The 24,511-nt window shown below is 41.7% G+C and overlaps 1 protein-coding gene across 7 annotated transcripts in view; it reads left to right on the top strand.

The window, feature by feature from the left end:
• SYNE2 (spectrin repeat containing nuclear envelope protein 2) overlaps nucleotides 1-24,511 on the top strand; it is a 351,348-nt gene that overhangs the window by 230,232 nt on the left and 96,605 nt on the right. For 4 of the 7 annotated variants that reach the window (XM_066272844.1, XM_066272841.1, XM_066272838.1 and 1 more), the window contains exons 58-64: nucleotides 6,479-6,664; nucleotides 9,826-9,948; nucleotides 11,124-11,306; nucleotides 13,719-13,850; nucleotides 17,847-18,050; nucleotides 19,011-19,109; nucleotides 20,867-20,977. In XM_066272844.1, the coding sequence (XP_066128941.1) occupies nucleotides 6,479-6,664; nucleotides 9,826-9,948; nucleotides 11,124-11,306; nucleotides 13,719-13,850; nucleotides 17,847-18,050; nucleotides 19,011-19,109; nucleotides 20,867-20,977 (1,038 nt within the window). The remainder of the gene's footprint in view (nucleotides 1-6,478; nucleotides 6,665-9,825; nucleotides 9,949-11,123; nucleotides 11,307-13,718; nucleotides 13,851-17,846; nucleotides 18,051-19,010; nucleotides 19,110-20,866; nucleotides 20,978-24,511) is intronic. The other 3 variants (XM_066272842.1, XM_066272840.1, XM_066272839.1) reach the window with 1 other exon arrangement.

The raw sequence follows: 24,511 nt of genomic DNA, 5'->3' as shown, positions 1-24,511 counted from the left end.
CCGGGTGTCATGGAATCTACATAATGATCAGTGGCTTAGCTAACCATCATGGTGCTTCCCTTCCTTCCTCACTTCTCCCCCCCACCCCCGTCTTTTTTCCTAAAAAACTACCTTATCTTCAACCACGCCAAATGGCAAAAGGACATTTGGAAGAGTGGCAGGCTCTCACAGGGATTTGGGAGAACAGGATCTTGTTCTTTGTGTCCTGGTAACTATTACATGACACTTTGAGTAATTTACTGTGTTCTCCATGGGCCTCGGTTTCTTCCATCTGTGAAGTAAGAATGTTGCACTGAATGGCGATGGTTCTTGTTGGCAGAATTCTAAGATGGCTCCCGATCCTCTTGTTCCCTGATGTACACAAACCTGTCGAATCCCTTCCCCTTGACTGTGGGCAGGAATGGGAGTATGTAACGAGGTAGTCACTCCATCAGTTAGATTACATTACTGTATTGCTAAGGTAATGGGATAATCACTCCCTTGACTACATGAAATCGGGTTTTATGGTTATAAGACTCCCTTATAGCAGATACAGAGAGATTCTTCTGCTGCTTGAAGAGCTGAGCTGCCCTATTATGAGAGGGCTATGGGGCCAGGATCCCAGGGCGCCCTCTAGAGGCTGAGAGTGGCCCCTGGTCAATAGTCAGGAGGAAAACTGGGATTGCGATCCTAAACTGAGTTCTGCCAACAGCCTGAATGAACTTGGAAGAGAAACCCATGCTGCCGGTGGCACCTTGCTTGCAGCCTTGTAGCCTCTAAGCAGAACAGCCACCTAATCTGGTCCTGGACTCTTGAGCCATGGAACATGCAAGATAATACATTTGTCTTATTTTAAACTGCTAAGTTTGTGGTAGTTAGTTACACAGCATTAAAAAACAAATCCATGGTTCCTTCCAACTCTAGCATTCCATAATTCCAAACTTCCTGTCCTCCCCAGTACTTCACAGCTGCCCGATGTCTCCATGCTAGCTTACAGAGAAAATACAAATGAAAGTATTTTCCTGTTCGGGGCCATGATTTCAAGAGATCTTCCAGGTGCCAAGTGTTGGCTCAAGTTTTATTTGAAGGCATATTTTACTTCTATTGTACTATTTAGCCACAAGCAAGGATCTCTTAGGGAAAGGTTTATTCTATAACAATTTTTAGAGTAATCAGACCTCAAAGTTGGCCTAGCTCCTTTTCATATATCTTTAGAATAGGCACAGTGTGTTCCTAAGTGAACAACCGACTTCATAACTCCCCGATGTTGAGATGCTTGGCATATTTCCCCCTGTGATTGGTTATGAAACGGTGCCATTCTCACCCCTTTATTTCTTTTCTTCTCCTTGCCTATGATTTCTGCCCCCACCTCTTGGGTTGACTTTCCACATCCCCCTTTTATTTTAAATTACCTGTATTTTTCACCATTTTAAGGAGTTTTCAAAGACAAAAGAGAGATGATGTCTTTTTCCTCAAATGCTTATCATGATTTTTAAAAAACACCGTACAAGAGGGAACTTGGGCAAACCCAGTTGGACTTTGCTACTTCCCCTGACACAGATGTGAGGTGTGACAGTATCTCTCATCTGCTGGCCTTCATGAGCTAGAGCTGAGTGGAACTCTAGTGTATGAGCTAGGACTGGGAACGAGGGGCGGTGCAGGCTAGTTTCCCACAGAATGTATCCTAATGTACGTCTCAGATAACTATGCATATGAGAATACCCCATTTTATCCCTATTTTGAAAATACATAGTTGTCTTACTTTTGATACCCTTTTGCATTTTTCTAGCATTATCAGTAATCATTTTTAAAATGACTTTTTTTTTTTTTACAAAGACAGAGAGAGAATCAGAGAGAGGGATAGACAGGGACAGACAGACAGGAATGGAGAGATGAGAAGCATCAATCATCAGTTTTTCGTTACACATTGCGACACCTTAGTTGTTCATTGATTGCTTTCTCATATGTGCCTTGACCGCGGGCCTTCAGCGGACCAAGTAATCCCTTGCTCGAGCCAGCGACCTTGGGTCCAAGCTGGTGAGCTTTTGCTCAAACCAGATGAGACCACGCTTAAGCTGGCAACTTCGGGGTCTCGAACCTGGGTCCTCGGCATCCCACTTCGACGCTCTATCCACTGCGCCACCGCGTGTTCAGGCTAAAATGACTCTTAAAGGAATCAAAACTCTCAGCTCAGCTTTAAGTCTGTTTTTTTTTTTTTTTTTCTGAAGCTGGAAACAGGGAGAGACAGTCAGACAGACTCCCGCATGCGCCCGACCGGGATCCACCCGGCACGCCCACCAGGGGGCGATGCTCTGCTCACCAGGGGGCGATGCTCTGCCCATCCTGGGCGTCGCCATGTTGCGACCAGAGCCACTCTAGCGCCTGAGGCAGAGGCCACAGAGCCATCCCCAGCGCCCGGGCCATCTTTGCTCCATTGGAGCCTTGGCTGCAGGAGGGGAAGAGAGAGACAGAGAGGAAAGCGCGGCGGAGGGGTGGAGAAGCAAATGGGCGCTTCTCCTGTGTGCTCTGGCCGGGAATCGAACCCGGGTCCTCCGCACGCTAGGCCAACGCTCTACCGCTGAGCCAACCGGCCAGGGCCTAAGTCTGTTTTAATTGTACTAGAACCTTCTATCTGGGTTGCATTTGTTAAATAGGCTTTTGTAACCTGAAGATGCTGCTGTAACCAAAGACTGCTGTTGTAATTAAGAATCATGGAGGCCCTGGCTGGTTGGCTCAGCAGTAGAGCGTCGGCCCAGTGTGCAGGAGTCCCAGGTTCAATTCCCGGCCAGGGCACACAGGAGAGGCACCCATTTGCTTCTCCACTCCTCCCCGTCTCTCTCTTCCCCTCCTGCAGCGAGGCTCCATTGGAGCAAAGATGGCCCAGGCGCTGGGGATGGCTCTGTAGCCTCTGCCTCAGGCGCTAGAATGGCTCTGGACGCAACAGAGCGGAATCCCCAGAGGGGCAAAGCATCGCCCGCTGGTGGGCATGCTGGATGGATCCCGGTCGGGCGCATGCGGGAGTCTGTCTGCCTCCCCGTTTCCAGCTTCGGAAAAATGAAAAAAAAAAAAAAAGAATCATGGAAATAAATTTCATTGTAGAATGGGAAAACAACTTAATTTTTAACCCTTTGAGTAGAATGAATGTTCATGTATATCCTCGTGCCTCCTGACCATCCAGAATACAATCAATTTATTTTAAAATGTGTGAGGCAACATTAAAAAAAGGCAAATGTATGTTCTTTTTGTTTCCATAAATTGGTTATTTAACAAACATGATTTTAAGTTAATAAAACTGTAATTGGAACTAATTTCATTTTTTGAAAGAAAAACTCACTCCTGGGGGTCAGCGAGCATGAAAAGAACTCTCTACTCAAAGGGTTAAATCAACTTAATCGAAGTATAATTCCTATGCAGTAAAATAAAGCTATGTTAAATGTGCAGCTAAATGAAATCTTTTAGGTGAGTTTTGATCAAGGCATACCGTTTCATCACCACCACCACCACCACCGATATAAAGAACACTTCCATCAGTCACCCCAAGGAGTTTCCTCGTGGTCCTTGGCACCCATCTTTAGACCTATTGAACTACTTACTCAATTCTTTCTATTACTAGAGTTTTGCCTTTCTACAATATCCTATAAATAAAATCATACAGTATGTAGTCTTTGGTACCTGACTTCTTTTATCTTATTATTTAGCATAATGTTTTTGAGATTTATTTAGGTTGTTAGATTTATAGGTAGTTTATTCTTTTGATTGTTGAATAATATTTCATTAATGGAAATAGTCAAGTTAATGGACATTTGGGTTGTTTCAAGTTTTGGTCTATGTATTCGATATCTATTGTTGTGTAACACATTACTCCAGATATTAGCAGCTTAAAACAGCAAACATTTATTATCTCACAGTTAACATGGGTCAGGAATCCAGGCATGACTTAGCTGAGTGCCTCTGGCTCAAGGTCTCTCGTGAGAATGTGGTCAAGGTGTCGTCCGAGGCCGTGGTCTGATCTGAAGGCTCACTTTGGGGGGGGGGGGGGGGAGGCAGCACCCATCCAGGCTCAGTCACGTGTCTGTTGGCAAGCCTCCGACCTGCTTCCAGATGCAGACATGTGGGTCCCTCCCCAGGGCAGCCTGAGGGCATGGCAGCTGGCTCCCTCTCCATAAACAATCGTAAAGAGAGTCAGATAGAGCTCCTAAGACAGAAACATCCTTTTAATAATCTCATCTTGGAAGTGGCACCTATTTTATTAGAAGTAAATCAGTGAGCCTAGCCTAATTCTAGGGAGCTCATGGCAAGGGTGTGAATACCAGAAGGGAGAGCGTTGGGGGCAACTTGGAAGCTTCCTGTTACAGGCCATTATGAGGAAAGCTGTTATAAACATTTATATTTAAATCTTTGTGTGGATGTATGCTTTCATGTTATATCATTTAATAAATATCAAGGAATGCAAATTGCTAACTTTTATGTTAAATATTTAACTAGATAAGAAACTGCCAAATTGTTTTCCAAACGGTCTGTGTCATTTTTCATTCCCACTGGCAATGTGAGTTCTAATTTCTCCATATTCTGGCTTGCACTTGATTTTACCATGTCTGCCTTTTAAATGTTAGCCATTCCAGTGACATAGTGGTATCTCAGCATGGTTTAAATGGCATTTCTCTACTGGCTAATGATTTTTGTATTTGAAAGTTTCTTCATGTCTTTAGTTGACATTTGTACACTTTTTTTTGGAAGGAGAGAGGGAAAGGGATAGGGATAGGGGAATGGAAAAAGAGAGAGAAGCATCAACTTGTTGCTCCACTTAGTTGCATATTTCACTGATTGCTTCTCTTACATGCCCTGACCGGGGCTCAAACTGGTGCCCTCAGAATCGAGCCAGTGGCCTTGGGTCTCCGGATGACACCACCCCCAGCCAGGGCTTATTGCCCATTTTTAATTGTGGGTTGTTGTTGTTGTTGTTTTTGTCAATTTATTATTGAGTTGTAAGACTTATAAAATATTCTAAAAACCAGTCCTTTATCAGATAAGCAATTTACAAATATTTTCTCCCAGCCTGTGGCTTTTCATTCCATTCTCTCCATGTTGTCTTTCAGAGAACACGCTATTAATTTGATGTCCAATTTATTAATATTTTTCTTTCATGGATTATTCTTTTCTGTTATATTTAAGAAATCTTTAACTCAAGGTCACAGGATTTCTTCCTATGATCTAGCAATTTTATCATTTTAACTCTTACTTTAGGTCCATTTCAAGCTAATTTTTGTACATGGTATAAAGCAAGAATTGAGGTTTATTTTTTCCTAGGGGAATATCCAGTTATTCTAGCATCATTTGCTGAAAAGACTCACCATTGAATTACTTTGGTGCCTGTTGAAAATCAGTTGAACTCCGACATGTGGCTTTACTTCTAGGCTCTCCTGTTATATTGATCTGTGTGCCTTTCACCCGTGTGAGTCTTTATTACTATAGCTTCATAGTAAGTCTTAAAATCAGGTAGCATAAATTCTGCAACTTAATAGCTCTTTTCCCATTTGTTTTGGCTAATCTGGGTCTTTTATATTTTTATATAAATCTTAGAATCAGCTTGTTAATATCTATGAAGGTCTGTTGGAATTTTGAGTCTGATTTCTTTTATTCTGTACATCAATTTGGTGAGAATTGACATCTTAACTATATTGACTGTTCCAATCCAGGAACATAAAATATCTTATTTATTTTTGTCTCTTCAAAATTTCTCTCAGCAGTATTTTTTGGCCTTTGGTGTACTACAGATCTTGCATGTAAATTTTTGTATTTATCCCTAAGTATTTTATGTTTTTTTAGGCTATTGTAAATAGCATTTTTGGTAAAAGGCATTGATTTTAAGTTTGGGGTGGTTTTTTTTTAAGTTTTCTTTTAAGACTGTGAATAGGCCAATATTAAATACTGAGTAATCTGGCCTGACTAGGCTGTTGCACAGTAGATAGGGCATTGGACTGAGACGCAGAGGACTCAGGTTCGAAACCCCAAGGTCACCAGCTCGAGCAAGGGCTCATCTGCAGGGTTATCAGCTTGAGCGCAGGGTCGCTGGCTTGAGCATGGTATCATAGACATGACCCCATGGTCGCTGGCTTGAGCCCAAAGGTCGCTGGATTGGAGCCCAAGGTCTCTGGCTTGAGCAAGGGGTCACTCGCTCTGCTGCAGGCCCCCCCCACACCCCATCCAGGCTCATAGGAGAAAGCAATCAGTGAACAACTAAGGTGCCACAATGAAGACTTGTTGCTTCTCATCTCTCTCCCTTCCTGTCTGTCTGTCCCTATCTGTCCCTCTCTCTGTCCCTCTCTCTGACTCTATCACATACACACACAAAAAAGTAGTGTTCAGTGTTTTATTACGAAACGGGAAATGACCAGGAGTCTGATATGTTGAGACAAATGTAAATTTTCTCTGATTTAAATTTTAATCAACTTTCAGTGTCTTAATGTTTCTCCCCGCCCCCTTGTTTTTCACTCTATAGATGGCTTTGGAAGATTCCGAACAGAAACATAATCTTTTACAGTCCATTTTTCCGGATCTTGAAGACTTGTCAGTAATTTTTGAAACAGATGATATTGCACAGTCCATACAAGAGTTAAGCCATCGAGTAGCAGCTTTACAACAAAGCATCATGGAGAGCCTTCCACAGATTCAGCGAATGGCTGATGTAAGTGGGCACTGTCAAGATGTAATTTCTTTCTTTTTGTTTATATTTCAGCTAGTAAATTAGAGTTAGATGCTAATCAGCTACTGATTATATGAAGACACATTGATCTGGAACTTTTTTTCATTTATGTTTTGTTTTTGTTTTTTTGTATTTTTCTGATGCTGGAAACGGGGAGAGACAGTCAGACAGACTCCTGCATGCGCCCAACCGGGATCCACCCGGCACGCCCACCAGGGGGTGATGCTCTGCCCCTCTGGGACGTCACTCTGTCTCGACCAGAGCCACTCTAGCGCCTAGGGCAGAGGTCAAGGAGCCATCCCCAGTGCCCGGACTATCTTTGCTCCAATGGAGCCTTGGCTGCGGGAGGGGAAGAGAGAGACAGAAAGGAAGGAGGGGGGGGTGGAGAAGCAAATGGACGCTTCTCCTATGTGCCCTGGCCGGGAATCAAACCCGGGTCCCCCACACGCCAGGCCGATGCTCTACCGCTGAGCCAACCGGCCAGGGCCAATTTATGTTCTTATTTCTTGATTTGTTACTTGACTTTGCAACCTATGGTGCAAAAAATCACATCCCCATTCTCAGTCCAAGAGTGGTTTATTTAAAGCAGTGGTAGTCAACCTGGTCCCTACCGCCCACTAGTGGGCGTTCCAGCTTTCATGGTGGGCGGTGGCGGAGCAACCAAAGGATAAATAAAAAGATAGATTTAACTATAGTAAGTTGTTTGATAAAGATTTATTCTGCCAAACTTAGCAAAAATCCAACATAAAGTACTTGGTGAGTAATTATTATTATATCCTTTAACTTGCTGTAACTCTGCTTTATAAATTTTATAAAGTAAAGTTACTTCCCTACTTTATAAATCACCATTACTGTGGAACTGGTGGGCGGTTAGAAAATTTTACTACTAACAGAGATACAAAAGTGGGCGGTAGGTATAAAAAGGTTGACTACCACTAATTTAAAGGGAAGACTCCTGATCAAACAAGTTCAGTGTTTTCTCTTTATTGGAGAGAAGATGTTGTTGACTTAAAAGCACAGATTAGCAAAGAGGGTGTTTTTTGTTTGTTTGTTTGTTTGTTTGTGGGGTTTTTTTTTTGTATTTTTCTGAAGTTGGAAACAGGGAGACAGTCAGGCAGACTCCCGCATGCGACCAACTGGGATCCACCAGCATGCCTACCAGGGGGCAATGCTCTGCCCATCTGGGGCGTTGCTCTGTTGCAACCAGAGCCATTCTAGCGCCTGAGGCAGAGGCCATGGAGCCATCCTCAGCGCCTGGGCCAACTTTGCTCCAATGGAGCCTTGGCTGTGGGAGGGGAAGAGAGAGACAGAGAGGAATGAGAGGGGGAGGGGTGGAGAAGCAGACGGGCGCTTTTCCTGTGTGCCCTGGCCGGGAATCGAACTTGGGACTCCTGCACACCAGGCCGACGCTCTACCACTGAGCCAACCAGCCAGGGCACAAAGTGGGTCTTAAAACAGATAACCTCATAAGTCTTCATCGATAGCAAATATTTACTGAGGGGCTGCTGTAGGCCAGCCCCCCGATTTTTAAATAATTTTATTTATTTTAGCTTGAAACACATGTGGTATTTATTTAAGGATGGAGTACCATAGCCAAGGCAGGCACAGTTGGTCTTAATCATTCACCTTCTGTTTCTCAGTCACATTCCTTACACCACACTATTATAAGTTCATGGAATAATAATCGTTAAACATTCTTGGTTAGTGAAGCTTATTCTAAAGTTTTTAAATGCTTCGGCAATTTTTGATGGAAATTATACTAAAGGAATTGTATATTTTTATATACCTTTTCCAATGTAAGGTGCAGAAAATAACTTCAATATAATTTAACTTTTTCTCATAATTTGGGTATATCATTATCAAGTTGCTGTATTTACTGCTTCACTTGAGTGTAGTTCCATTTGTCCTGTATTGAGTGGCTCGATTTGAAACCTCTATTTATCTATTTATCTGTAGTTTTTTCTGCCCCCTTCCTTTTTAGCTGTACCTTTTTATTGCCACAGCGTGTCTGCCTTGAGACCTAAAGTAAAGGTCTGAAGGCCGTCTGACAGTGTAAGTGGACTTCAATATGTGGCTTTCATAGCACAAACCACAGCAGGATCACCTTAAGCTTCTTGGCGGGGTTCTAGAGGTTGACACTGATAAGGGAATAAGCACAGCACAAATGATCTGTTGTTTAGGTTCATCTGAGTAAGTTATAAAGTAATTCAGCCACTCTTTGAATGGCAATAAGCTCACCAGGGGATTGGCCGGAAAATCCTGTCAATTTTCCGGCTCCTTGTGTGTTCCGTTTCCAGGGGTAACTTTATCATTTTACTTAAAGTGGTGGGAATTTTAAAAATGTTAGACCTACTTGTAGTCAAGTGTTTGAACACATTCCAAAGATAAATCTAAAGAGTTTGGAGATCATTGAGCATTTACTTAAAAGTTAATTCAGATGTATACTACAGACAGTTCTCAACTTACAATGATTTGACTTAAGGTGTTTTGTTTTTTTTTTTTCAGTTTACCTTGGTGTGAAAGTGATACGCATTCTGTAGAAACCATACTTTAAGTTTTGATTTTTTATCTTTTCCTGGGTAATAGTGTGCAGTCAGATGCTCTCTTGTGGTGCTGGCTGGACAGTGGCAGCGACCGCCCCTCCTGGTCAGTTACACTGTCACGAGGGTAAACAGTCAATGCCCTACAGTGTATTCTTGCTGTTAGATGATTTTGCCCAACTGTAGGCGCACATAGGTGTTCTGTGCATATGAAAGGCTCAGCTATGATGGTTAGTAGGTTGGGTGTATTAAGTGCATTTTTGACAACGATATTTTCAATTTACAATGGGTTTATCAGGACATAACCTCGTCATAAGTAAAGAAACACCTGTACTTTTGTTCTCACAATATAAGTAATTGAAAACTGGCTTTATGAGGATCTTTAACTCAACAATGTGTAGGCAATGCTTTGTAGCGTGGTATGCTATTAATTGAAAACAATCAACATTGTCTAAGTAACACTTGTTTAGTTTTTAAGAAGTATAAGTAACCAAGCTATTTCGATTAAATATGAGAATTGAATGAATTGGCAATAAGTTGTGTTTTATAGATTATTAGCATACAGCATATGCTGCATAAGTGCTTTTGTTTCTGAAACTCTAGGATGTGGTTGTTATTGAAACTGAAGTGAAATCAATGGAGAAAAGAGTTTCAAAAATCAAAGCTATCCTATTATCAAAAGAAATAATTGATTTTTCACCTGAAGAACATCTTAAGCATGGGCAGGTAAGCGTAGATTATTATTTCAAGTACTATTTTATAATACTTACTACATTTATTTTTAGATAATGTAATAATATGATGTAATAAAAAGTATTTAGTCTTGCTAGAGTAATGCCACAATAGAGTTGAAAGAGATATCAATGACTAAAAATTCATGTTTGAAATCATACAGTATCATTTACATATATAAAGGTAATTTTCCTATAGGTTATTTTTTCATTTAATTTCTTCTAAAAATGATCATCAAAGTTTGGAAGCTTTACTTTTGTGCCAAATCTAGTTAATAGTCCAAGAGCTTGAGGCTCTAAGTCAGGAGACTCGTCCCAGCCCCACCGTGCTGCTTACTGGCTCTGTGACTTGGAGCTATTCGTTAACATTTCCTGGATTGTCTTTCATATCTGCACACTAGTATTACAGTGATCATGTTGGACAACTGTAATATATCTAGAGCCCTCGAACTAAACAGTACACAGATGTTGGTTCCACCTAGTGGTTAGGAGCATGTGCTTTGGCGTCAGGCAGCCTGGGTTCTAATTCCAGCCCTGCTCTTTACATTTAGACCTTACCTTGGTCTTCTAACTTCTGTGAAATGGAAGTTCTGATATCTACCTCCCTGGATTAAATTAAATGACCTATATGAAGTAATTAGTAAAGTGAACAATCTCTTCTCATCACTTGATTATGTAAATCCAGGTTTCTATGGATCAGATGACATTAAAGCAAAGTAATTATACCTTTGGGACTTAAAAAAAAATTGACAGGATAGATCTGTTCAATTCAATAAGCATTTTTTGACAACCTACCCTGGGGGAAGGCCCTGTGATAAGTGAGGGTACTACAGAAGTAAGCTGCGGTACCTCCCATCACACAGCTCACTGGCTGGTGACGATACATAAAGCAAAGTAACAGTTATCCCGGGGGGCGGGGAGCAAGGGGGGAAAGGAAGGAAAGAGTTGTCCACTCGCGCGTAATTTAGTGCTGGGAGGTTACTCTTGCCCCAGGCATTCTTGTCTGAGAACTTGAACTACCGGATCACAAGTGAGCCAAGGAAATGTTTTTAAAAATCAAAACTATAGAGACTAAATTATGCACTATTATATAAATACTTTTGAAACATTAGTCTTAGCAGTGTCCATTTTGTTTTCATTTACGAACCATGCTTATCTGATATCATTAAGGTCATACTTGAAAATATACATCCTATGAAGAAAAACATTGCTGAAATAATGTCGTACCAAGTGGAACTGAGGTTACCCCAGACCGGAATGCAACCCCTGCCTGTGTTTCAGCGGACAAATCAGCTTTTACAAGATATAAAACTGTTGGAAAATGTGACTCAGGAACAAAATGAGTTATTAAAGGTGAGTAGTTTATGATGACAGCCAACTTATTGGGTGAAAATGTATTACCCAATATATTTTCAGCAAAGCTAGTTTTGTTTTTGGTTTTCGTGGTTGAGTAGATCACATTCCCCTGACAGTGAGATTCTGCCCGTGTTGCTTCCTTCCAGTCTCTTCCAGTGCTGTTATCCAGAAAGTGGCATTTCGTAGAAGAATGTATTGTCTTGCTCAAATGCAGCTAGGGTTATTTTTCTCAATTCTTGCCCTCATTCTGGTTGAAGACATTAAAGCATAGTTATTGTCTATTTATAATTTCATTACCCAGTTATTGAAGACTTCCATGGGTAAAATGACATGGGAAGAGATTTGAACTTGACCAATGCATTTGTAATCTCATGAGGCCGACAGGCTCATACACTAATCATTCCCATACCTTTTCTTTTTTTTTTTTTTTTGCGTCTCAGTCACTTTCCGCTTAATTGTCTCATTTTATTCTCAGACATTTGATACAGGGAGAATAGGCACTCTGCCATCTTATTTTTGCCTCTAAGGAGACTAGTGTCAGAAAGTGGATGACTTGCTCAAAGAACACTGAGTTAATCTGTGTGGAGATTTATTTGTGTCCAAATAGGACAAGAATTTGAGTTTCTAGATTCTGGTCTCCTCCTCCTTCTTGATGTCCTCTTTCAGACTCTCTCCAGAGCGTCCTTTCTCCCTCTTACGTTTTGTTTGATCTCCAGTCTCAAGTCAGGCATCATCATTAGATAGACATTGCATTTCACTTTGGTTTGTATTCCTAGGTCAACAGCCACCGCTCTCCCAAGAACAGAATGTTGCTAAGAGCCTTAAATTCTACAGACTTGTTTCAACCCTCTTGGGTAGAATCACCCTCTGCCTGCATTTCCTGATTAGATGAGTCAGGAGAAGAGAAAAAGTTCATTTTCCTTTTTTCCTGACTACCACCCTGACCGTAGGAAGAAAACTGCTATTTCTCTTCAATTTCATTCACATTTAGGTGGCCACACTGTTCTCCTAAGATTTGAGGACACTGTAATCTTTGGTTTGAGTCTTAACTCATATTATCTCTCTGGCCTGGCTTCTGCTCTGCTGACGTTATTTCCTGACACCCACAGGGAGCAAAAAGATCTGGCACTCAGTGTCCTATTTTTTAATAATATAAAGAGAAGAAAAGAGAAAAAGATATAAAATTTGTATCTATTATTTTTCATCTTTTTTGTGCTTCTTGGTCTGGTCAGGAAAAGAAAATAACAGTCCTAACTGTGCTCAGAATTGGCTTCTTCACAAGATGAAGGGGGGAGGGATAGAAGATACAATTATATTTTGTGCCAAGTTATGTATCAAACTGTGCTGCCAAAATTTTCCATCTTATTGTGTTGGTGGAAATCAAGCATCATCTATAATTCAAAGCTAAGTAAGCCAGAAGTAATGAAAAACATGAGAATATGGCACATTTATTTTAATTCCTACTTTAGATATTGGAATTGCCCTCATTATGGAAAACGAGACAAATTACTTTGGTGGCAAGTAATGGGGCATTGCTCTATAGAGGGCTATGGAACAGGTGTGTGCAGCGAACATAGTTATTTATTTCCAGCCTGCAACTCAAAGTATGGTTAAACATTAAAGAAAAGAAAGGGAAGACTTCTGTGTTGGCCAGAAACTTGGTGGTTTAATAGATATTTTGCTTCAGTGGGAGGAAGCATACCAAGGAAGTATCTTATCTACACTCGCTTTTGAAGTTCATTTCTTTATTTCATCATAACTTTGATCCTATCATTTCATCCATAAATAGCTTCAAGCTCTGCTGCTCCCTTAACTCTAGATTCCAGTATTGTTCTGGTTAGTCTTACTTTTTCTCCAAACTCAGACTGCTCTTAGACCCTCAACCCTTTACTCATAAAATGTATATTACTGATCCCAGTGGATACCAGGTGAGGATGTGGCTGGAATTGTGAAACCTATCATGTCTCAAATTATATGCCCTGTGCACTCCAGTTTAGTAATGTCACCTTTCTATGCGGAAAGACCAACATGGAAAATGTATTTAAATGGCATATATAACATAGCAATAATTTTATAAAATTTAGCAACTTTATATTAACCTGACATAAAATACTTCCCAGAATAAGCCCACTAGATAGGAAATACTTAAGACCAAGAGTGTGTCTACTTAGACCTTTACTCCAAGCACTGCACGAGGTGCCCAGGCATCTCATAGAGCAAGAAGGTCAGGTGCCAACTTTGCAAATGTTCCCCTCTATATTTAGGTTATCATTTTGTTACTGAGATCAGTATGGGTGCTTATTTGCTGTCATTGACTGGAACTTGTGATGGGGCTGGACACTGGAAGTAGCCCATTGATCTATTCCTTAGATATAACAATGATTCTTCTCTTTGGGGGTTATTTTATAGATAGTCATAAAGCAGACTAACGAGTGCGATGAGGAAATAGAGAATTTGAAACAGATCTTAAATAATTATTCAGCTGAGCTCTCCCCTGAAGATATGTCACCAGACCTAGCTGCCAGGATGCCACAAGTACAGGTACGTGTCTCTCCCTCATTCTGCAGTCCCGCAGTTCGTTCAGTGATCACTTACTAAGCCGTTGGTGCCAAGGAGCCTTGGTGATGGTGCAGTCTATTTCCTGCTTTTCCAATGGGAGGTGTTGTAGATGTGTGCAGTATTTACTTTGAATGGCTAGTTCATAAAACAGGTGGAAATAATTATCATAATGAACAGCCCTTTAAAGGTCCTTATCCTCAGCTGGGTGCATATTGGTCTGAATTTGCTCTGGTACCGAAGAAGCTCATGTAACACAGGATACCGGGACAGCTGGCTTTCTGACTCGCTTTCTGGGGCAGGAGTCATGCAGTGTGGGCTGGCCTTTAGAGGTAAAGACCCTGGACGCTGCTATAATGGAGAGTTTCAGATACTAAGCAGTGTTTCCTCGTGCCATAATTAACAGTGTCTGGGGGCCCAGTTACAATGGTTTGCATATTAACCCTCTGCTGCTTGGGTTTTTTTGTTTTTGTTTTTTTTACTCTTTGTTTTGAATTAGAAATTGTTTTGAATTAGAATTTTTATAAAGAAAAGGCCTGATGTATGGCAATGATTGTAGAGAGTTTCTTTTTTCCTGCCATCAAGTTCATGCGGGCAGGCAGCTGCTGTGGTGTTGAAAGCCAGGTGATGCCACTTGCCAGCCGTGAGACCCGGGGTGAGGTACTTAACCTCCAAGGAGAATTACAGAGGGCACCAAGGCAACACAGGTGTTAAGCAATGGACTCAATAAGGCAGGCTCAATAATAAAAACTCAACATTGTAAAAATGTCAGGTTTCCCTTTACATTCAAAAATTTGATGAACCCCCCCCAAAGAGCTTTAATTTATATGAGTTGTATCTACTGATATAGTAGAAAGAAATTAAAACTCTGAAATGTAGAAATATGTGTTTGTTTTAAAATAAGGATAATTCCATTACACATTAATAAAAGTAACATAATTTTATGAAAGAAATGATGTTTTCCAAAAAGAAAATGCAGTGAGAAGAGTGGCGCTGTTTTACATTTTCGCAAATCTCTAACATCTGGCTTGCCACATGCCAGCTAGACTTTCATCTGCGTCTGCATTCGGTCTGCTGAGCCATGTAGTTTTGTTTAAAGTCTATAAAACAGACTCTCAAGACATGTATATAAAAAGGGGGAATATTTCAACAGCCCTTCTGAAGAATTGTGCATATTCTTTGAAACTACACTAAACTCCAGCAGGTAGAAGTTACAAGTTCAGAATCTGAAACCATGTCAATGAACTTTTCACGTCTTACTTTAAAACTTATTGGTCTGTCTTATACAGGGGTGGGGCCAAAGTAGGTTTGCAGTTGTGAAACACAGAGTTTATTCTTGTATTATCACTTTATTATTATTAATTAATTGTATTTTCCATTGCAAACAACCGTAAACCTACTTTGGCCCCACCGTGTACTTTGAATGGGTCTCTTTACCATGCGTGACTTGATGACATCATGCTCAGTCATGTGGAAAATACTGTTTCACTAGTTACGCAGCCTCTCCAAACAATGACCCATTTCAGTCGTTGATATTAAAATTTTACATTTATTAACATCTATCTCTTTTTAAAAATTTTTTTGTATTTTCCTATATAAGTATAATTGACCAGCTGGGTTTTTTTTTTTTAAGTAAAAATATTGTTCTTTGAAAAAAAAAATTGGCAGTTCAGCTCGAAACTCAAATAATCACAGAAGTGCTTTTCCTCAGTTCTCTTGCTTGCTATGTGGCAGAAGTGCTTTAAGTATGCTTTCCACTTCGTCCATAGACTATTAAAAATACATATTCTTTATCAAGGATATTCTTAAGTGAAACTGGCTTTTTTTTAAATATAGTTAAGTATATGACAGTGAAGAATCTAGTAACTACTAAAAGAGTTGTTGTTTCTGCCAGAAGTTTTATGCACGTTTGCTTTTGCAATGAAAAAACACAGAGTAAAAAACGTCAACACAATGAAAAAGCCGAATAACATTTTATTGTTACTGTAATAATGATCTTGACCACATGGAGGGTAGGTGCCCAGGAGTCTTGGGTACCACATTGAGCAAGGCTGTTCGGTGCCGTGTGGTGCTGCAGACGCCTCTGTTTCCCTAGAAAAGTGTCGTTCTTAATGGCTGTAGTATGATGTTCATTCGGTAGGCACTATTCCTATGAAATTTAGTGTTTACTCAGATTAAATTGTTGTCATTTCACAAAGCAATCATAAGCCGTCTAACCCAGACGGAATGGGGTATTGGTGTGGGGGGTGTGCAGCAGTGGAGGAGCCGTGGGGCTGGGTAGCAGGAGTACAGGTCTGTGCTCTGGCACGAACTGGCGGCAGCTCTGGGAAAACCACCTTCTTTCTCTGGACAGCAGAACTCTCACTTACAGGTGTGGACGTAATGAGTGATTCTGTGACTATCTGCAGGATGGATGGATGGAACAAAAAGATATAAAGGAAGGAAGGGACAAATCAGGGTTTAAGAAATACATAAGGAACAAAAGCCGAATGCACACAAAGGCTTGCTCACCAGGAGCGGGGTGCCCTCCGGCGCAGCACTTCCTGCCAAGCTCAGGCAGAGAGAGAATGATGCCTTTCAGGGGTGTAGAGAGGAGGATGTTGGACTGATGACACCTGTTATTTCTTTCTCATCTGTGGTTCTGTAATTCTCGTAGGCAGACAGTGGGCATCTGCATTTCTCCCCTGTATAAGTTTTCTTCTCATACATCCATCATACAAAGTTTTTTTCTTTGTATTTTTGTGGGGTTTTTTTTGTATTTTTCTAAAGTGAGAAGCGGGGAGGCAGAAAGACTCTCGCATGCACCCAGCCGGGATCCACCCATCATGCCCACTAGGGGGCAATGCTCTGCCCATCTGGGGTGTTGCTATGCAGCAACTGGAGCCATTCAATGCCTGAGGCGGAGGCCATGGAGCCATCCTCAGTGCCCGAGCCAACTTTGCTCTAATGGAGCCTTGGCTGTGGGAGAGGAAGAGAGAGCCAGAGAGGAAGGAGAGGGGGAAGGGTGGAGAAGTATATGGGTGCTTCTCTTGTGTGCCCTGGCTGGGAATCGAACCTGGGACTTCCACACACTGGGCCACCACTTTACCACTAAACCAACCAGCCAGGGCCCATCCTACAAAGTTTTGAAGTAACATTACAAAGCTTGGAATCATCTGTTCATCATCCCTTAGTACAGTGGTTCTCAACCTGTGGGTCGCAACCTCGGCGGGGTTGCCTAAAGCTATCGGAAAATACATAATGCATATCAGGTATTTACATTCCGAATCATAACTGTAGCAAAATTACAGTTATGAAGTAGCTACCAAAATTATTTTTTGGTTTGGGGTCACCGCAACATGAGGAACTGTATTGCGGGGTCACGGCATTAGAATGGTTGAGAACCGCTGCCTTAGTAAGTTATATTTCACAGTACCTTTGTTTTTTCCCATTTGGGAGGAAGCTGTGGCTTTAAGAAAAAGTAATTGAACCCAGTTACACCAAAAAAGGCCACGAAAGCAATAATGAAAGTGTGAGATTTCTAACCTTGTTTTCTCGCAGTGGTTGCCCAAATGTTAGTCTGCTCATGAATCTCCTGGGGCGCTCACTTCTCAAAGTGCAGATTCTCGGGCCCCGACCCTGTGAATTCTGTCTAGTCAGTCCTGTGGCCACTGCAGCAATGGCTCTCAACCATCTGCACACATCTCAGGTACCCATAGAACTTGTCACAAATGTTTGAGCCTTGGCTTGACCCCTGGAGACTGACTGACAAGGCCTACAGTGAGGCTAGGGCATTCTAATAGGCAGCCTGTAAACCCTCCCTGGACAATCGGGAAATGCAGCAGGATGCAGAACTGACTAGACTGGACCAGAGAGGAGCTCCTGGCTCTGCAAATCGACAGCACATAAAATCTCATCCAATGCAGACCATTGAAGCAGGCTCCCGCGAGCGTGCCAGGGCCTCAGACATCCTAAAGCAATGCAAACCCTCTTTCTGCACAGGGAGAAATCGAAGGAATTGAACAGCAGATTATGAGTTTGAACCAGAAAAAGGAAGACATGTTGATGGACTTAAAGTCCACCGTACTAAACCTTCACGGGCATTTACAGCGAGAGCAGCAAGAATTAGAAAAGGACAAGGAACTACTGTCGGCAGGAGCATCAGAAGAGAGGGGCGTGGCTGAGAGGGGTGTTCCTGAGCAGAAGGTGGGTATGGTTTTCGTTAATGCTGGTCCCACATTCCATAGGAGCTTTAAATGGGTCGTATTTTTCACCTGAGAAACATGTGGTATCTGTGTCTATGGCCAGTAGTAAAGGACTTTTTTTTAAAGTGGAAATACTCCACCTGAGGTTGTTCACTAGTGAATATAAATCTTCAGGGTGTGTCTGTTCTGAACTTAATGGAATTCTTATGCCCAAGTTACTTAAAGAGCTGCTTATGAAATTCCACAGGCAGGTGGCGGAATCTGAAAATCTTACTAAACAGCCCATTGCAGACTCCAAAATGAGCCCAGCACCTGTCTTAGACCACTCTGAATCTACATCAGTGCATCACATTTTTTAAAAAAAGATTTTCTTTATTGATATTAGAGAGAGGAGAGAAAGAGAAAGGATTGGGGGTGGGAATCATCATCTCACAGTAGTATTGCTTCTCATATGTGCTCTGACCGGGCAAGCCCAGAGTTGCGAACCAGCGACCTCAGCAATCCAACTCGATGTTCTATCCACCGTGCCACCACAGGTCAGGCCACTTTTTTTTTTTTTTTTTTTTAATTTATTGATTTAGAGGAAGAGGGAAGAGAGAGAGAAACATCGATTTGTTGTTCCACTTATTTATGCATTCATTGGTTGATTCTTGTATGTGCCCTACCAGGGGTCAAATCCGCAACCTTGGTAACAGTCTAATCAAATGGGCTACCCGGCCAGGGCCAATAAATCACATTTTTGATTTTTGAATTGTTTGATAAGGAGCCACAGAGGACAAAGCAAATGAAAAGGATATTAGATTGACTGAGTCATGACATTCGGCTGGATGAGCTGAAGTTGCCAGACCCAGATGGTTACTTGTGTAGGTGGGCATCTTGGATAACATGAACAAAAAAGTAGCTGCATAAAAATGCAGCCAGACTGGGGTCCTGGTGATGTTGAACGGCAGCTTGGCTGCAGGTGTCTTTGTGCTGTGCCTTCCAGTTGAACAGAAGAGGCTCCGTGTCCTTCCTGCCGGCTGTCAAGGAAGAGGCGGAAGAGAGCTCTCTGAAGAGTGAAGTAAGGAAAATGGTTTTCTTGTAAAAATTTTATTAGAACTGAAATCTTCTAAAAGAAGGTCAATGGGAAGATCTTAGAATGAATGGAAACATAAAGATTTTTAAAGTTAATGCCTATATTTTATAAGGGGGATTGAAGTAGTTATCTTATGTTGTTTAAGAGCATCTAAACCTGCTTCCCACCAGCATGGAATAAATGTAGTTCAGCCACTCTTGTTAGTGTAAGGGAGAAGATGAAGTTCTTGGTCGTATCCTGACTTCTGAGTACTTTCTCTGGAGCTTTGAGAGTTTGCTGTTTGGTTGGCACTCCTGCTGTGCTTTTTAGAACTTTTTTTTTTTTATGTATTTGAATTACTTTGTCAGTCTAAAGCAGCATTGCCAAGGACATAAAGAGATGTGTTAGCAACTAATACTAATCCTTACTGTTTCATTAGAACTGGTTGAATGAGACATTTGTAGTTGTCTTTCCTGGTACCAATTTCTATTTCATACTTAATATTTTTTTTTTTTTACTGATTTTTAAGAGAGAGGTCGGGAGAGGGAGAGACATTGATTTGTTCTGCTTATTTATGCATTCATTGGTTGATCCTTGCATGTGCCCTGACTGGGGATCAAACCCACAACCTTGGCACATCAGGACAATGCTCCAACTGAGCTACCTGGCCAGGGTTCTATTTCATACTTTAAAAACTAAAGTTATAGCCTGACCGGGCGGTGGCGCAGTGGATAGAGCGTCGGACTGGGATATGGAAGACCCAGGTTCGAGACCCCGAGGTCGCCAGCTTGAGCGAGGGCTCATCTGGTTTGAGCAAAAAAAAAAAAAGCTCACCAGCTTGAGCCCAAGGTCGCTGGCTCGAGCAAGGGGTTACAAGGTCTACTGAAGGCCCACAGTCAAGGCACGTATGAGAAGGCAATCAATGAACAATTAAAGTGTTGCAATGCGCAACGAAAAACTAATGATTGATGCTTCTCATCTCTCCATTCCTGTCTGTCTGTCCCTGTCTATCCCTCTCTCTGGCTCTCTCTCTGGCTCTGTAAAATAAATAAATTTTAAAAACACACACACAAAAAAACTGAAGTTATAATGGATCTTGTGACAAAAGGAAGAAAATTACAATTATAGTTTTTGTCTCATGTGTAACCACTGGACATTTTTTTCTGCTCATTTTATAGACTGTTAAATAGCTCCACTGTCACAAAGAACATTCTGTTGTCCTATTTTGTATCCCTGGGACAAGGTGAGGGTTTTCTATACTCTGACCATCAGACAACTTCGTAATCTGATTACACCCTTCTCTGCAGAGAGAATGTGAGAACAGCGGGGGTACCAGAGACCAAGAAAAGCGTGCACATCAGTGTGATTCTAATTTGAGACCTATATTTGCCTCTGAGCTGATATGTTTATAACATTCACTGTTTGTGTTTGACAACAGCAAAAATACACATTCAACATTGAAGGTGACATTTACCAAAGCAGATCAAATTCCTACAGCAGTTTTAAAAATCCTTTTTGTGTGATGTGAGCTGAGTCCCACCTCTTAGGAATGTTTCTTAGGCTTCAGGAAGAGCAACCCCACTTGGAGACATATGGTTTAGTTATTCAAAGACAGAGATGAAGAATAGGAGAGAGGTAGAATTAAGGGCTACAGCTCTACTGCCTACTGAGCTATGTTTGGTATGATGAGTAGGGATGAGTAGGATGCTGGTTATGATGGCAGGAAATCACTTCCCTCTGCTAATCAATGATTACTGTGTTAGAACGGAGATAAGAAAGGCAAGCCACCTTCCGGGTCTTGGTCTTTACTTTGGAAGCATGACAAGGATGCGGGGGAAGATCGAGCGTCCTCATCCTCTGGAACTATCATTCAGGTACCACTGGGCATAACGTGTGTGGGGAGGGGGATAGGGAGGGTGAGGCTTAGAAAGTCGAAGAAAAGGATTTCTTGTTTGAAAGAATGCTTAAGAGAATGAACTTGCTTGCGCTGAAAAATTTGAAAGCTTCTCACCATTACCTCTGCACGAATGAAAAGACAGCCAAGGACTTGCTTATATCATTTACATTTCTGTTTTGTATTCAGGAGAGTATTTTTCTGAGGAAAACTCAATATGTGACAATCCAAAGTGACAAAACAGATAACTCGAAGGGGCACCTAAAATGTTCACCATGGTGTTTCAGAGCATTTAACACATCTCTCTTTCAGGAGTATTTTGGGGAGTGGTCTCCCCATGATCCTTTTTTTGAACAAAGTAGTGGATAAGATAAATAGATAAAGTAAGTCTTTTTGCTCCTAATGACCTTCTAAATCTTCTCCAATCGCTGAAGTCAGAGGGCTGATGCTCTCACTTTAGAAAATCATAGCTGACGGAACACAGTGCTTCCCCTTGCTCCTGAAACAGGTCTTCATCGTTCTGATTCACACACCTCCCCACGCCGGCGCCCTGCCCAGCGCTAACCCCTCCCCCAGCTCCCAGGCCGGTCCTTTCATTGGCTCCGGGCTCTGCTTGTACCTGCATCTCCAGTCTCTGCCTTCGCTAGGTTCCTTCCCTCCACCTCAGGATTCAGTTTATCTCTCCCTAACAAGTCCCCTCCCTTGTGGCCCTGCCCTCCAGACAAACTGTCCCAGAGCCCAGACACTTAGAAGCCACTTTGCATTCCTGTGTTGCTCTTCTCTCCACAACTAACTGTCTGTCGACTTCCTACCCATCCACAGAGGCCCAACTCAGCTTCCACCTTCAGGAAACCCGACTCTCCCTTTGTTTCCTCGTAGCATTTTGAACCTCGGGGATGACTTCTCACATTTTTATGCATACACTCGACACAGTTTCACGAAGGCCAAGAGCTCGGTCTTCTACATTTCCATGTATGCTCGGTATGGTACTTTTCGTGCATTGAGTTTTTTTATTTTTGCTTCCCAGGTCAATTCCTTTGCTTCCTTTCATTTACTGCTAAACCTTTACGTGGTACTCCTCAACCTTGGCCCCTTTTATAATCACGTTTTTACCCCCTGGCTATATTTAAATGGCCATTGACTTCTGGAACATCCATTTATGTCCTGTTATTAGTCCTAATCCTTATTGATCCCTCCAGCACTAGACACTATTGACGACCTCTTTCTTCTTGAAATGCAGTGTTCCTCGGACCTTCCTCACTCTGTCTCCCCAGCCTGCAGCTCCCCCTCCATCCGCTCTTGCCCTGTTCCTGTGATGGCAGGCCTTCCCCCGAAGTTCCATCCTCTTCTTCACTTTATAGCAATTTCCTTTCCCTCAGTGTGTTTAGCGGTCACCTCTATGCCAGTGATTCCCAAATCAAATTTCTAGTCTTGACTTTTCCCTTAAATCCTTTTACATTTCTCCTTTCCTGACAGATTTTTCTTCCCGAATGTATTTTCTTCATCTCAAACCTATTTTCCCAACTTTCCTTCAAGCTTGCTCTTCCGTCTAATTTCCTCAATGTCCATTAATGGCACCACTGTTTTCTGTGTCTAAGCTGAGCTTCGGAGACATCTTAGATACCTCATTGTATCTTGCCTTTCTTACCCAATCAGAGGTTAAATGATGTCCGCTCAATCTTTACATCCTCCTCCTCCCATTATTTTTGTCATTGTCATATTCCAGGCAATTATTCCTTCTTATGTAGACTTTTGTAGTAACTTTCTCATTGGGTTACAGCCTCCAGTTATTTTTCCTAATATGTCTTATACAATACTGGTGACTTTTCAGAAAACCATTAACAATCTGCGGTCGTTCATGGACTCTGTTTATCTACTGAATAAAATGCAAACTTCTTAGCATGGCATTCCAGACTTGACATGATCCTGACTACTTTTCCAATTTTACCTTTAGTTAAAAGTTAAACCAAGCTTTACCTTTAGTTCTTGGTTCATACCTTTCTAATAGCAGTCACTGTTTTTAGTACATGGAACTGAAAAGTAAATTTTGTTAGGAACTGCTAGATGCTTTATACTATATGTTATTGTTTAATAATCATAAGCATGAGTGAGGTAGATTATAATCCCACTTTAAAGATGCAGTAAGCTTGATCTGTGATGGTGCAGTGGATGGAGCATCGACCTGGAATGCTGAGGTTGCCAGTTTGAAACCCTGCACTTGCCTGGTCAAGGCACATACAAGAAGCATCTACTATGAGTTGATGCTTTCTGTTCCTACCCCTTCTTTCTCTCTCTCTGTCTCCTCTCTCTAAAAATCAAATAAAATCTTTTAAAAAAAGAAGTAAATGAGACTCAGTATCCAGGTTGACTTGTCCAAAATCATACATTTACAAGTAGAGCATTCAAGATTGGTTGATGAACCTGACCAGGCAGTGGCGCAGTGGATAGAGTGTCGGACTGGGATGCGGAGGACCCAGGTTCGAGACCCCGAGGTTGCCAGCTTAAGCATAGGCTCATCTGGTTTGAGCAAAGCTCACCAGCTTGGACCCAAGGTCGCTGGCTTAAGCAAGGGTTACTCGGTCTGCTGTAATCCCCCCCCCCCCCCCCCCCCCCCCGGTCAAGGCACATATGAGAAAGCAATCAATGAACAACTAAGGTGTTGCAATGAAAAACTGATGATTGATGCTTCTCATGTCTCTTCCTTCCTGTCTGTCTGTCCCTATCTATCCCTCTCTCTGACTCTGTAAAAAAAAAAAAAAAGATTGGTTGATGACAATATTCAGATTTTTCCCACTGTATTATGTTAATTATTTATGTACATGACATTTTCCCATTTTTTAATGTTGGTTAACCAAATAAGTAGAATTGCTGGATCAAAGACTACATCCATTTAAAATGTGACACACATGATCAAACTACACTCTAGAAAGACTCTCGATTTTATCTTTACCTGGCATGCGAGGAAGTGCCTCTTTCCTGTCCCCAAGCTGACGGTCTAGAATTTCAATCTTAGCCAGACATAGCTAGTAGTTGAAATTAAATTTATATTCTAGGAATGTTGAATATCTCTTTAGGTGCTTGTTTGGCTTTTGTATTATTCTTTTGTGAATATCTTAGCCATGCCACTTGACTTGTTTCTGATGGAGGGTCTGTGTTTCCGTTATTGATTTCTAATAGTAATTAATATATTAAGGATATTAACACTTTGTGAGTTGTTATTCCAACCTAATGTTTCGCTTTTAACATAACTATTATTTTGTTGTTAATACTAACATTCTTTTCCTTGTCATTCTTCAAAAGTCCTTCCTCACTCCTATATTAAAAAAAGATTCACTCATTTTTTTTTTTTCTTGTATTGAAGTTGGAAACGGGGAGGCAGTCAGACAGATTCCCGCATGCGCCCAACCGGGATCCACCCGGCACGCCCACCAGGGGATGATGCTCTGTTGCAACCAGAGCCATTCTAGCACCTGAGACAGAAGCCACAGAGCTATCCTCAGCACCTGGGCCAACT

The sequence above is a fragment of the Saccopteryx bilineata genome, chromosome 4 (genome assembly GCF_036850765.1).
Source record: "Saccopteryx bilineata isolate mSacBil1 chromosome 4, mSacBil1_pri_phased_curated, whole genome shotgun sequence".
Taxonomy (NCBI): Eukaryota; Metazoa; Chordata; class Mammalia; order Chiroptera; family Emballonuridae; genus Saccopteryx; species Saccopteryx bilineata.
This window is presented reverse-complemented; position numbering and strand designations above follow the sequence as displayed.